We start from the raw sequence: 13,810 nt of genomic DNA on the forward strand, positions 1-13,810 counted from the left end.
CCAACAAAGGTCCGTCTAGTCAAGGCTATGGTTTTTCCAGCGGTCATGTATGGATGTGAGAGTTGGACTGCGAAGAAAGCTGAGCGCCGAAGAATTTCTGCTTTTGAAGTGTGGTGTTGGAGAAGACTCTTGAGAGTCCCTTGGACTGCAAGGAGATCCAACCAGTCCATTCTGAAGGAGATCAGCCCTGGGATTTCTTTGGAAGGAATGATGCTAAAGCTGAAACTCCAGTACTTTGGCCACCTCATGCCAAGAGTTGACTCATTGGAAAAGACTCTGATGCTGGGAGGGATTGGGGGCAGGAGGAGAAGGGGACGACAGAGGATGAGATGGCTGGATGGCATCACTGACTCGATGGTCATGAGTCTGAGTGAACTCCGGGAGCTGGTGATGGACAGGGAGACCTGGCGTGCTGGGATTCATGGGGTCGCAAAGAGTCAGACAGGACTGAGCAACTGAACTGAACTGAACTGATCATAAGGATAGTGATAAAAAAAATTCCAGGCCATGACAATATATAACTTTATGTCTAGAAATAGGAGAATAAGGGAAATATTTTGCCTCTTTCTTTGAGTTTAAATAGCTTTAATGTCCATCTCTGATTCTTCTTTTAAATCAATCCATGCAGGTGAGGAAATTTTAGAAAGCTCATTTTCAATGCAACTAATCAATTCACGAGTTACCTGGAATAAATACTTCTCACGAATAAATCAAAACACATTTGTCAAAACACCATCTTTGTCAAAACATCATGCTCACTTTATATCTACAACAAGTTGTTTTAAGGACAAGCCACTTGTAGCCAGTCATATATGTTAATGGCACTTAATTCACAGTGTTTTTTTTTTTCCATGCAATGTTTTCTAATAGAAAGGGAAAGTCTACAGCAGTTAACAAAGAAGAATTAAAACACACTTATAAAATTAAGACACAGAATTTTCCCTAAGAAATTTTCTTGTTCTTCTGCATGTTTGATTTTTCTCATCAAGGTTCCCCAGAATTTCACATGAAGCATAAAAGAAAGTTTACATATATAATCTAACATCTTTTGCCAGCTATGTGACCTTACCAGGCTTATCAGGACCTCAGTTCTTCCATTTGTAAAAAGAGACACTAAAACTAAAAGGTTCTTCCCTCTCAAACCTCAGTCTAAAACCCAAATGATGCTCTACTTCCAGTTCCTAACATTTTTAAGTGCACAGATGTTTATGACAGAAACCAGCAGATACCATCCAACATGCACTCTTCCCTTCTTTCTTAGTCAAGAGACTTTACTAGGGATGGCAATGTATAATGTAAAGGGCAATACATCCCAGATTTCCTTCTAGCTATATGAAGCTCTGTGATTAAATTCTGGCCAGTGAAATGTTGGCAGAAGTGTTCTCAGTGTTGTAACAAGCTTCTAATAAGGCTGTAAGACCTGGCTGAAAGAAACTTCCTTTTGCTATTCGTAGAGACTGAAACATAGCTGAAACAGAAGGAGCTCCAGCAGCATCTTGAGACACTGCAAATGGAAGCAATGTCCTCAACAGGTATGCCTGTTGCACAACTCTGGCAAATACTGTTTATATGAATTCTATAAAGCACATCCCTCTGAAGTCGCAGGGCTCTACTTCAAAAGACGATAGAAGAAAAAGACAAGAATCTGATGCCATGAAGCCACCAAAACCAGTTGTGGACCTTTTTTTAAGTGAAAAAGCAGTAAATTTCTTCTTGTTTTGAAGTTACTTCTAGTCCCTGTTATAAGAAGCCATACCAGAGCCTGATCAGGGCCGGGTGGGGATGCAAAGAAAGTAAAAGCAACATGATAAATTAATTTCTTTAAACTATTAAACAGAGATTAGCAGTACTTTTATGTATTACATAAGACTTCCAATTTTTAAAAAAAGCCTTTTATTATTGTTTTGTCTGTAATGTAAACCTTGAAATTTACTTAAATCATTTAAATCTAAGAAACATTTTAAAATCTTAAAATGCTTTGAAACACTTAGAAAACTGAAAAAAGAATCATATTACCTTCACTTAGTAATTTAGCTGTGTCTAGGTCTTGGAAAGAAGCTCCTTCATTTAACTGGATGGGACATCGAAAATTCAGCATTTGTAGTAAGTAACTGATTCCATCAACAAGGTACTAAATGAAAGCCAAAAACAAAGAATCCGGGTTATTAAATGCAGAGCTACAGAAACTTCAAATGTTAATATTTTCACTCAGGAGAATACTGGCTAATAGTTATTACTAGATATGTCTTATGGTTATTACATTACAATGTTGTAAGGACCCACTACCTTGAAATTTTTAAAAGGGTATTTTAAAGTATAACCTGCCAACTAGTAAAAGGGTATGTGGGAAAAAACCTTCAAGGATAACAGCCTTGTTGTGGTGAAGGGGCTTTTGTAACTCATGAACCATGCTGTGCAGGGCCATACAATATGGATGGGTCATAATGAAGATGGATGGGTCAAAATGTGGTCTACTGGAGGAGGAAATGGCAACCCACTCCAGTATTCTTGACTTAAGAACCCTACAAAGAGTATAAAAAGGCAAAAAGATATGACACTGGGAGACAAGACCCTAAGGTTAAAAGGTGTCTAACATGCTACTGGGCAGAGGGCAATTACTAATAGCTCCAGAAAGAATGAAGCAGCTGGGCCAAAGCAGAAATGATGCCAGTAGAGGATGTCGATGCTATAAAGAACAAAACCGCATAGGAACTTGGAATGTAAGGTCCATGAATCAAGGTAAATTGGACGTAGTCAAGCAGGAGGTGGCAAGATTGAACATCAACATCTTAGGAATCAGTGAACTAAAATGGACAGAAATGGGTGGATTTAATTCAGATGACCATTGTATCTACTACTGTGGGCAAGAACTCCTTAGAAGCAATGGAATAGCCCTCACAGAGTCCAAAATGCAGTCCAAAATTCAAAAATGACAGAATGATCTTGGTTCCCTTCCAAGGCAAAACATTCAACATTCACAGTAATCCCAGTGTACACTCCAACCACTGATGCCAAAGAAGCTGAAGTTGAATGGTTCTATGATGACCTACAAGAACTTCTAGAATTATCACCAAAAAAAAAAAAAAGATGTCCTTTCTATCACAAGGGACTAGAATGCAAAAGTAGGAAGTCAAGAGATACTAAGAATAACAAGCAAGTTTGGCCTTGGAGTAGAAAATGAAGCAAGGCAAAAGCTAACAGAATTCTGTCAAGAAAACATGCTGGTCATAGCAAACACCCTTTTCCAACAACACAGGAGGTAACTCTACGCATGGACATACCACCATCACCAGATGGTCAATACCAAAATTAGACTGATTATGTTCTTTGCAGCTGAGGATGGAGAAGCTCTATACAGTCAGCAAAAATAAGACCTGGAGCCGACTGTGGCTCAGATCATGAGCTACTTATTGCAAAATTCAAGCTTAAATTGAAGAAAGTAGGGAAAACCACTACACCATTCAAGTATGACCTAATCAAATTCCTCATGATTATACAGTGGAGGTGACAAACAGATTCAAGGGATTAAATCTGGTAGACAAGAGTGCCTGAAGAACTATGGACAGAAGTTCATAACACTATACAGGAGGCAGTGACCAACACCATCCCAGAGAAAAAGAAATGCAAGAAGACAAAGTGATTGTCTGAGGCAGCTTTACAAATTGCTGTGAAAAGAAGAAAAGTGAAAGCCAAGGGAAAAAGGAAAAGATATACCCAACTGAATGCAGAATTCCAAAAAGAGCAGGGAGAGATAAGAAGGCCCTCTTAAATGAAAAATGCAAAGAAATAGAGGAAAAAATAGAATGGGAAAGACTAAAGATATCGTCAAGAATATGAGAGATATCCAGCAAACATTTCATGCAGGGATGGGCATGATAAAGGACAGAAATGGTATGGACCTAACAGAAGCAGAAGAGATTAAGAAGAGGTGGCAAAAATATACAGAAGAACTATACAAAAAGGTCTTAATGACCCAGATAACGACTATGGTGTGATCATTCACCTAGAACCAGACATCCTGGAGTGTGACGTCAAGTGGCCCTCAGGAAGCATTACTAAGGACAAAGCTAGTGAAGGTGATGGAATTCCAGCTGAGCTATTTCAAATCCTAAAGATGGTGCTGTGAAAGTGCTATACTCAATATGCCAGCAAATTTGGAAAATTCAGCAGTGGCCACAGGACTGGAAGAGATCAGTTTTCATTTCAATCCCAAAGTGCAGCAATGCCAAATAATGTTTCAACAACCACAAAATTGCACTCATTTTACACGCTATTGTAACAAGGCTATACTCAAAATCCTTCAAGCTAGGCTTCAGCAATACCTGAACCAAGAACTTTCTGATGTACAAGCTGGGTTTAGAAAAGGCAAAGAAACCAGAGACTAATTTGCCATCAATTTTCTGGATCATGAAGAAAGCAAAGGAGTTCCAGAAAAACATCTACTTCTGTTTCATTGACTACACTAAAGTCTTTGTGGAGATCACAACAAACCGTGGAAAATTCTTAAAGAGATGGGAATACCAGACCACCTTACCTGCCTCCTGAGAAACCTGTATGCAGATCAAGAAGCAACAGTTAGAACCTTACATGGAACAACTGACTGTTCCATGTAAGGAACAATCAGTTCAAAATAGGAAAAATAGGAAAAGGAATATGTCAAGGCTGTTTATTGTCACCTGTTTATTTAACTTATACGTAGAGTACATGTACATGATGTGAAATGCCAGGTTGGATGAAGTTCAAGCTGAACTCAAGACAGCCAGAAGTATCAACAACCTCAGACGTGACGATCATACCACTCTAATGGCAGAAAGCGAAGAGGAACTAAAGAGCCTCTTAATGAAGGTGAAAGAAGAGAGTGAAAAAGCTGGCTTGAAACTGAGCACTAAAAAAATACCAAGATGAAGGCATCTGGTCCCATCACTTCATGCCAAATAGAAAGTAAAAAAGTGAAAACAGTGACAGATTTTATTTTCTTGAGCTCCAGAATCACTGCAGACAATGACCGCAGCCATGAAATTAAAAGACATCTGCTTCTGGAAGGAAACCTATGGCAAAGCTAGACAGTGTATTAAAAAGCAGAGATATCACTTTGCTGATAAAGGCCCATATGGTCAAAGCTATAGTTTTTCCATAAGTCGTGTATGAATGTGAGAGCTGGACCATAAAGAAAGTTGAACGCCGAAGAATTGATGCTGTTGAGCTATGGTGCTGGCGAAGACTCCTGAGAGTCCCTTGGACTGCAAGATCAAACCAGTCAATCTTAAAGGAAATCAACCCTGAATATTCACTGGAATGACTTATGCTGAAGCTGAAGCTCCAACACTTTGGCCATGTTTTGGGAAGAGTCAACTCACTGGAAAAGACCCTGATGCTGGGAAAGACTGAAGGCAACAGGAGAGGATCAGATAGTTAGATATCATCATCAACTCAATGGACATGAATTTGAGCAAACTCTGGGAGATAGTGGAGGACAGAAGAGCCTCACATGCTACATTCCACGGGTTACACAGAGTCAGACACAACTTAGGGGCTGAACAACAGGGGGAAAAATCACTAATTAAGAACACATGATTCAGTAACATACTTGTCAAAAATGTCATCAGAGGAAGAAATCAGTAAAGATAATAAAGATATGTTCAATATCAACTTGTTAAAAATATGGATACACTTACTATAATTTAGAAACACTATAATCAAATTTTTATATCTGAAACTGTGACCTCTCATTTGCAGGCCCACATAAACTGTGTGTACAACCAACTCAAGATAGGAAGGATCCATAGTTATACAAACATTAAGATAGGATCTTTGCATTTACTGATTTGGTCAGAAGAATCAGGAAAAATCAGAGAGCCACAATTTTCTAAGAGCAGGGTCATGTGGAATCTTTAGGAGTGATCTGCTAATAGAAAGAGGCTCACTACCAAGTTTTGTTTTCTTCAGGCCAAAAAATATGCTTAGAAATTAATACAGATTATCTGTCTTATATCATAAAAAATAAAAATCTGGGACTTAAAAAAAAAAGTGTAAAACTTTCCAGTTTACAAAGGATTTTCACATGTTATTTTATGGTTTTTCTTTTCCATATTATTTAATCTTCACAGTAATTTCAATTTAAGATTACACAGCTGATAAGTACAGGCCTGGAATGAAAACCCAGGCCCTTTGACTCCTTGGTTCTTAATCCTATATTAAAGACAGATTTTAGAAACATTTAAATGTCAATAATCAAATATGTATGAGGAATTTGCTTTTTTACCTTTTTAAGTAAGCTAGATTTTCTTGTGAGCCAGTCTCTCCTTTTGGTCAGAGAATGACAATACATGTAGAGTAGGGCTCCTCGTCTCCAGGAGAGACATTCCAGGAGTTCATCTCCAAGCAAATCACAGTGCTGAAATACAACAAAGACTCAGTTTAAAAAGAGAAACTTCATGTCTATAAAAATAAAAACTAAATTTCAAAATATTGAGAAATTAAAAATATTCATTTCATAAAATCTGCCCTTTACTTTGCGACCTACACAGGAATGATTTACTTTGAATCAATTAGAAATATAGACATCTACTGCTACATAAAAATTACAATAACTACTCTAATTTACAAGTATTTCTACATAATTGATATTCAAGTATTTAAGTAACTAAATCCTCTAATGTATTTCAAATATAAGTATTCCACAGTCTGATGGGAAAAATAAGTTTTCAGAAATATATATATATATATGTTACTTGAAACATTTTCTACTACTACTAAATTAAAACAATGAAAAGATATATACAAAAACAATTTAAATGAATCAAACTTTTATTATGTGGTATCTTTTAAAACTTGGGATTATTTATTTACACAATTAGCATTCCCTGATAAAACAGAGAGCAACAAAGATATCTCAGTAGAGACAGCCAGCAGGTAGCTGAAGATGAGAAATTATTTGCCTGAATGAATGGATTTCCCTGCTGATCCAGGGGTTTAAAGTAGTCAGGGCTAGATAAAAAAATCCTGGGAATCATTGAAATAGAGACAGCAGTAAAAAGTGTATGGACAAACAAAGACAAAATAGAAACTATTAGAGGATTAAGGAGATATTCTTGGGGAGTGCCTATGTTTCCAGAATGGGAGAGAGGTGAGATGCTTAGAAAGAGAAAGAGCAAGGCTTCTCAGAGATGAAGAGAAGCATGAAAGGCCTTTAGGGATGTTATGATCCTTGGAAAGACAGCAAATGTCCAGGAGGAAGAGGACTGTGAAAGAACCAGAGACGTGGTCATTAAGATCACTAGGAACCTTCAAGAAAACATAGCATCTGCAAAAGTAAAGGGAGCAGAAATAGCAAATGTGTATCTTTAGAAAATGACTATGCACTGTGTATAACTTCATCATAGAAAATGTTCTGAAACATATTTATAAAAATGGATACTTTAGTTTTGACATCAGTCTGAAACGTTCAACTCTCATATACCCTTCCTTCAGTCAATTTAAAACAGAGACAAAGACACATTTAAGAAGGAAAAAAACACAGATCCTAAAGGGTAGTCTAGCAGGAATTAGCAGCATTCCACCATAATTCATAGTTGTGCAAAACTTACTTTTGGATGCATATTATTTTCTTTAACCAAAATTTCTGGTTCTGAAAGAAAATTGATCAACTCTTTTACTTTCTGTGAAGAATCTTCAGGAAAATCTTCATCTACTAGCTTGTTCTCCTCAAAATATGTCATGTCCAAAATAGCCTGCAGTAAGAGAGAAAAAAGTGTAATATAAAAGATTTGAATTAGAATGAATAACTCTTACAGTTTAATCTTACATATATTCTTTGCGACCCCATGGACTGTAGTCCTCCAGGCTCCTCTGTCCATGGGGTTTTTCAGGCAAGAACACTAGAACAGGTTGTCATTTCCTTCTCCAGGGGATCTTCCCAGGGATCGAACCTGCATCTGCTGCATTGTGGGTGGATTCTTTACCCACTGAGCCATCAGGGAAGCCCCAGTAGTCAGTCCTAGCTGTAAATATAATCTAAGACGAATTTATAGTAAACTTTGTAAAATTTATAGTAAACACTGATTTAAGATAATCCAGCTTTCCTCAAAAAATAAAATGGATATTTATGTTTTAATTCAGGTAAGTTAATCATATACAATATAAAAAGTTTTTTATATTCTTTGTTATTTCCATATATTACTTTCTGAACATTTTCTAAATGCCTGCTGTATCAAGAAAAGGTCACTACCTCCAGTTTTGTACACTGAATCTTCAAAGGATTACCTGTTTCCCCAAATGAAGAGTCAGCTCTTTCAAACTACTCAATCCTTTGTCTCTGTTTAATCTACTTGATGAAGACTAAGGAAACTGAGTTCTGCTACTAGTTCTATCTAACCAACCAAAGACAAGTCATATTTTACTTCTTTTTTAAAGCCTCAGTTACTTCATTGACAAATTGTCTTTTAAAGTCCCCAGCCTTGAGAATAAAATGAATTAACATATGTAAATCACTTAGAACATGACCTGGCACACAGCACTACTTAAGTGACAGGTGCTGTTGTGTTAGAAGGCCTGAGCCAGGAAGGGAGAGATCATCATCCTAAGGAAAAGGACCTGTTGATTCAGAACAAGTAAGCTCCAGAAAGGTTTGAGGAATTTTAATTATATCTCTAATTCTTTTGCCTTATTCTCAGAAATAAGTTAAAAGTGTTTACAGCTCTCCTATATGAAAGAAGTAAGATAAACAGGGAACCTTCTGAAAGGAAGGAAAGTGAAGGAAATTTCTCCCAAGCTGAAATAGCTCTCTGGGGTTTGTGGGTACTTGTCAGAGGCTCATTCAACCACATCTGAAGGCAGAACTATGCCCATGTATCTCCTAACAGAAAGCAGCATCAGGCAGCTAAGTGCTATGAATGTGTGTTTTGGAAACTCGACTAAGTTTACTCTTATTTCCTATAACAACTGGCAATCAAGTAAGGGCATATGAAGCACTCTGTTAACTATAAAGTGCTATATAAATGATAGATACTATAATAAAATTATGTTTTTTTAAGGTTTTGCTTTTTTGTTGTGCTGCATGAAAACTAAGGAAACTGAGTTCTGCTATTAGTTCTATCTAACCAACCAAAGACAAGTCATATTTGCAGTCAAGTCATATTTGAAGTCATATTTGAAGGTCTTGTTGCAAATGCAAGATCTTGGTTCACTGACGGAACTCCGTCAGGGTGGAGCCTGTGCCCTCTGCAATGGAAGAACAGAGTCTTAACTACTACATCGCCAGGGAAGTCCCTCAAAATTATGTTTATTAATGTGAACTTGCCTCAGCAGTTTGAGAAAACCTAGAAAACAGATTTTGTCTATGGAGCGGTCTGAATTTGAAAGAAAAGGGAAAGAAGGGGGAACAGCTTTCTGTTCTTATGGACTTGCACAACAAAATCACAGGTAGTCAAGCGAAGAATCCAAAGGAAAGGTAAATTTCAGGGGAAAAAAAAAAAATAACCAGAGGCCTTATAGAAATCTCCATTCCCTCTAACATTTCAGAGCTTGGAAATTGCACATATGAGTATTTTTCTTAATTATCTATACAGGGAAGCAATATTGTTATATGTAAGATTTTTTTCCTGACTTTATAATCCACACATCCAATAAACTTTACTTCTTTGCAAACTGCCTCAGTTTCAAGTCTATATGCCTTATACATAGTTTTTTGAACAAAAACATTTTAAACAAAGAACATTAAACCTAAATTTTGGAGTCAACCCTCTTAAGTAAGCAACCTACCCCACAATATGTCAGAAACCATCTGATTCAGTACCTGTGTGTAAAGTTCTAGAAGATTTGATGGGGTTGAACATTCTTTGTCTTCTCCACACTGAAGTTTCAATTTTTCTAGAGCTGCAGAGGCGCGAATTAAAAAGTGATCTATAAGAGATAAAAATATGATTACTTCACCTATTTTCAGGTGTCTTTTAAACAAAAAAAAAAGCTACATATCTAAAATGATAAAATTAATACAACATAGTAATATCTTTTGTAAAACATGAAGTATATCATAATGCCTAACTCTACTTAAATTTATCATGGAAATTTTTTCTTAAAAGCTAGACTTAAAACTTTCTAGGTTCAGTTGCCATTTCTTAAGCACAACGTGTACTTTCATTATGTTTATTTTATGATGTTGACATATTCAAAATGTTTAAGCATTAAATTTAAAACTTTTATTGGAAGAGTACAAATAATATATATAAATCTATAGAAAGGACTTCCACTAAAAACTTGTAATTTCATAAATACATTCTGTGAAGGAAAAAGACTGATTAAACCAAATGCCTCATAAAATATAAGTGCTGTTAGTTATGAAATTCTAACTTTATAATTATACTTACATATTTATGTATACAAATAGCTGTTGTAAGTAAAATTACACAATATGCCTGGGTAGTTTATTTCTTAAAAACCTAGAAATCAAAACCAAAGCATAGTCCTCACTTTCCCTCTACATTGTCTAACTTATTCCTTTTTTCTTTTGCTTCTATGGTTTCACCTTTTCTTATGAATTTTTCCTCTCTAACCTACAAATTGTCCATATGCATCCAAGGTGCTATCCACCCTTGTGTATCCTGGGTTGGGAAGAACCCCTGGAGGAGGGTATGGCAACCCATTCCAGTATTCTTGCCTGGAGAATCCTCATGGACAGAGGAGCCTGGGAGGCTACAGTTCAAAGAGCTGCAAAGCATTGGACACTCAGCAACTAAGCACACATACACACACCATCAAAAAAAAAAAAAAAAAAGCCCAACATCAAGACACTTAGATCCTTGAGACTGCCCCTCTGTAGCTTTCTCCTGAAATATATAACCTTTTCCCCTCACTGGTAAACGGACAATGTAGGACCTGGTGAGGGTCCATCTGATCCAGCCTCAGCACCTACACAAGTAGGTAAGCAGATCAGTGTTGGAACAAAAGCACCACCAGTTTAAGTTGCGTCTGTTGGCAGTAATATGACAACCTTAAACTCTCCCCGGTAAGGCCGAACCTGTATCTAGACCAGATTCTGAACGCTTTAAGGTCCACTATTCACCTAAATTGAAAACTACTTCTTCAGCACGGCCTTCCTATCTCTCCTCAGTCCAGAAGTAACACCCATACAGCTCAGGAAAAAAGATTCTACTGTGAACTGAAATGGTTTAGAACAAAACACCCCTCAGGAGCTTCTTTAAACACTGAGTTGATATTTTTTTCTTAATTTGCAGGATTATTTTAAATGTAAAGGCCTGCATTGAATTCATCAAACCATTGCTGAAGGAGCATTTCACATGAACTCATGACATAAATAGAGAAGTGGAGGGATAATGGTTCACCATTTTAGAAAATTTTTATGAAATGTAGAAGTTTTCCTAACCATTCAGTCAAAATAGTGACTGACAAGGCAAAGATAAGAGATTCTAACACAGTCCCCAGAAAAGGTCCCTCTAATGGTATATTTCCATATCATAAACACATTGTGCTTGTACAATAAGAAATAAATGAACCAAAATTGACCAGTAGTACAAAGGAGAGTATTCTTACATGGACTAGTGTCTGGCTGTATGTGATCAATTAAAAAACTACAGGAATTATCAATCCCTACAACCTAACATAAATATCATTAAAAAACAAATTTTTACTGTGTATTATTTTTGCTATATTAGAAAATACAAGTTCAAATATATGAAACTATGTTTTAGTTAAACTTCATAAAATATGAAAATCTTGCTAGTAATACTGAACAGTTCATAACGTTGACCACTATTATTGCAATTCTAGTACATTTCAGAACTTTAAAGCCTCCAAACAAGAATATATACTTTACTTTTCACCCTTCACTCTAGACTGGATTAAAGTACACTTCCACTGGAAAATGAGAATGGCTTTTTGGTTTACTGGTAAGTGAATAGCATACATTCTTTCATCTCTTCAGACTGGTTGTAATGGAGCTGGAGTGGGGTGGAAATCACTGAAGTTTATTTGGAAGTAACTTAGATACACTTCCAGACAATAGCTACTGGAATAGCTACTACTGTCCATGAACTAAAATTATTCATGTGATTCACTTACCACAAACCAAAAAAGGAAACTACTTCAGGGTAGTCTTGTGGATTTTTAACAACAGACCCCTAAGAAAAGAAAATCCAGCAAATAGTCCTGTATGGAACTAGAGCCATTTTATCATGGACCCTATTCAATAAATTCACCAACTGTTCAATCGCTTGGGAAAATGTTCCACTACTATTTCTCTATGACTCCGAAGACAACGAGACAGCCCACAAAATTTTTTTAAACTTTCTATCTGTAGTAAAGGTGCAAAACTCGGTAAGAATGTAGAAACCTATAGGCAGCTGGTAAGTAATGAAAAAGAGCAAACGTCGAGGTGATTCTGTGTCAGTCTTTCCTAAGGAAACCGCTTGAGTGAGTGAAGTCGCTCAGTCGTGTCTGACTCTTTGCCACCCCATGGACTGTAGGAGCCTACCACGCTCCTCTGTCCATGGGATTTTCCAGGCAAGAGTACTGGAGTGGGTTGCCATTTCCTTCTCCAGAGGATCTTCCCGACCCAGGGATTGAACCCAGGTCTTCCGCATTGTAGGCAGACGCTTTACCGTCTGAGCCACCAGGGAAATCCAAGGAAACCGCTTAGATATTTAAAAAAAAAAAAAAAAGTTATTCCAGTACTGACAGGGCCCTTGTGACAACTGAGGTGATGAACGTGAGAGAATCGTTTTAATTACTCCAATGTAAATCTCGACTGTAGACTACTGTTTACAGTTGAGTTTAGACTCCAAAACACAACACAAAAATTTACAACGTAGCAATGAAAAAGCAGAACTATTATACACGCCAAACTATCTTTAGGAAATGCAAAACTACCATTACTTATTTGCGTACCATCATCCAACTTTAACCACTCATTTAAACTTCCCTGTGTACTTTCATCCAGATCTCGCCCCTTTGCCAGTCGCCACCGACCAAGACAGTTAAAGACAAGAAGCACTGATTTGCCTGAGATTTCAACAGTTTTCGCGGGTTATGAAAAACCTGGTCCGGAAGTAAACGCCTTTGCCTTAAACCGATGTGAGCTCCTGGAGGTAGACAAGAGAACGCCCAGCTAGGGCCAGAAGCGCAACACCTTCGGTATTTCTGGCCTGGAATCCATAGACTACAGGCCGCAGCCTCAGCCCCTATGGCCGTCGAGAGCCAGCTCCGAACAACCGCCCGCCTGACCGCCTCCCTCTCCTCAGCTCCCTCACCATCTTCGCCGGCGGCTTCGCTAAGTTGTTGTATGTGGGCCTGAGCCAGGTCTCCGAGTTCCTCCACTCGCCTCACCACACTAGAGCTTGCGGCCGCCATGGCCACAACGGGCGGGTGCGCCCAGTCACGTGACCGCACCGGCCCGAGGTCACCTGATCCCCTGGTGCGGGCGGGGCTGCTTTGGGCGGAGCTTTCTTGGTTGGTGGGAGGGGACCCCAGTTCCGAGAAAGGGATGGCTCAGGACCGCAAAGGTTGTTCCGGGTTATCCTCTTCCTCTTGGACTTCTTCCACAGCCCTGAGTAAGCACTTTGAGGATGGGCATGACGTCAGGACACGCCTCCCTCCCGCCCCGCTTCTAAACCAATAGAGAGCTGGCTCTGTCCCCGCGCTGATCCAATGAAAAGCCCCCTCCGGGGACTGGTTGGAGAGCATAGCTGCAGCGCGGGATTCTCCTGTGAGACATCCCTGGTGGCTCAGACGTTGAGGAGTCTTCCTATAACGCGGGAGACCCCGGTTCAATCCCTGCGTCGGGAAGATCCTCTGGAGA

At 38.3% G+C, this 13,810-nt stretch overlaps 1 protein-coding gene across 2 annotated transcripts in view; it reads right to left on the reverse strand.

Annotated features, from left to right (window-relative positions):
* LOC104998518 (chromosome unknown open reading frame, human C5orf51) overlaps positions 1-13,426 on the reverse strand; it is a 22,845-nt gene extending 9,419 nt beyond the window's left edge. For both annotated transcript variants that reach the window (XM_010853714.1, XM_010853713.1), the window contains exons 1-5: positions 13,263-13,426; positions 9,794-9,900; positions 7,587-7,730; positions 6,263-6,394; positions 2,017-2,131 (exon numbers count right to left, since the gene is read on the reverse strand). In XM_010853714.1, coding sequence (XP_010852016.1) covers positions 2,017-2,131; positions 6,263-6,394; positions 7,587-7,730; positions 9,794-9,900; positions 13,263-13,362 — 598 coding nt within the window. In that variant the 5' untranslated portion in view covers positions 13,363-13,426. The remainder of the gene's footprint in view (positions 1-2,016; positions 2,132-6,262; positions 6,395-7,586; positions 7,731-9,793; positions 9,901-13,262) is intronic.
* Between the last annotated feature and the right edge of the window lie 384 nt (positions 13,427-13,810).

Source organism: Bison bison, unplaced genomic scaffold, assembly GCF_000754665.1.
Source record: "Bison bison bison isolate TAMUID 2011002044 unplaced genomic scaffold, Bison_UMD1.0 scf7180017864331, whole genome shotgun sequence".
NCBI classification, from domain to species: Eukaryota; Metazoa; Chordata; class Mammalia; order Artiodactyla; family Bovidae; genus Bison; species Bison bison.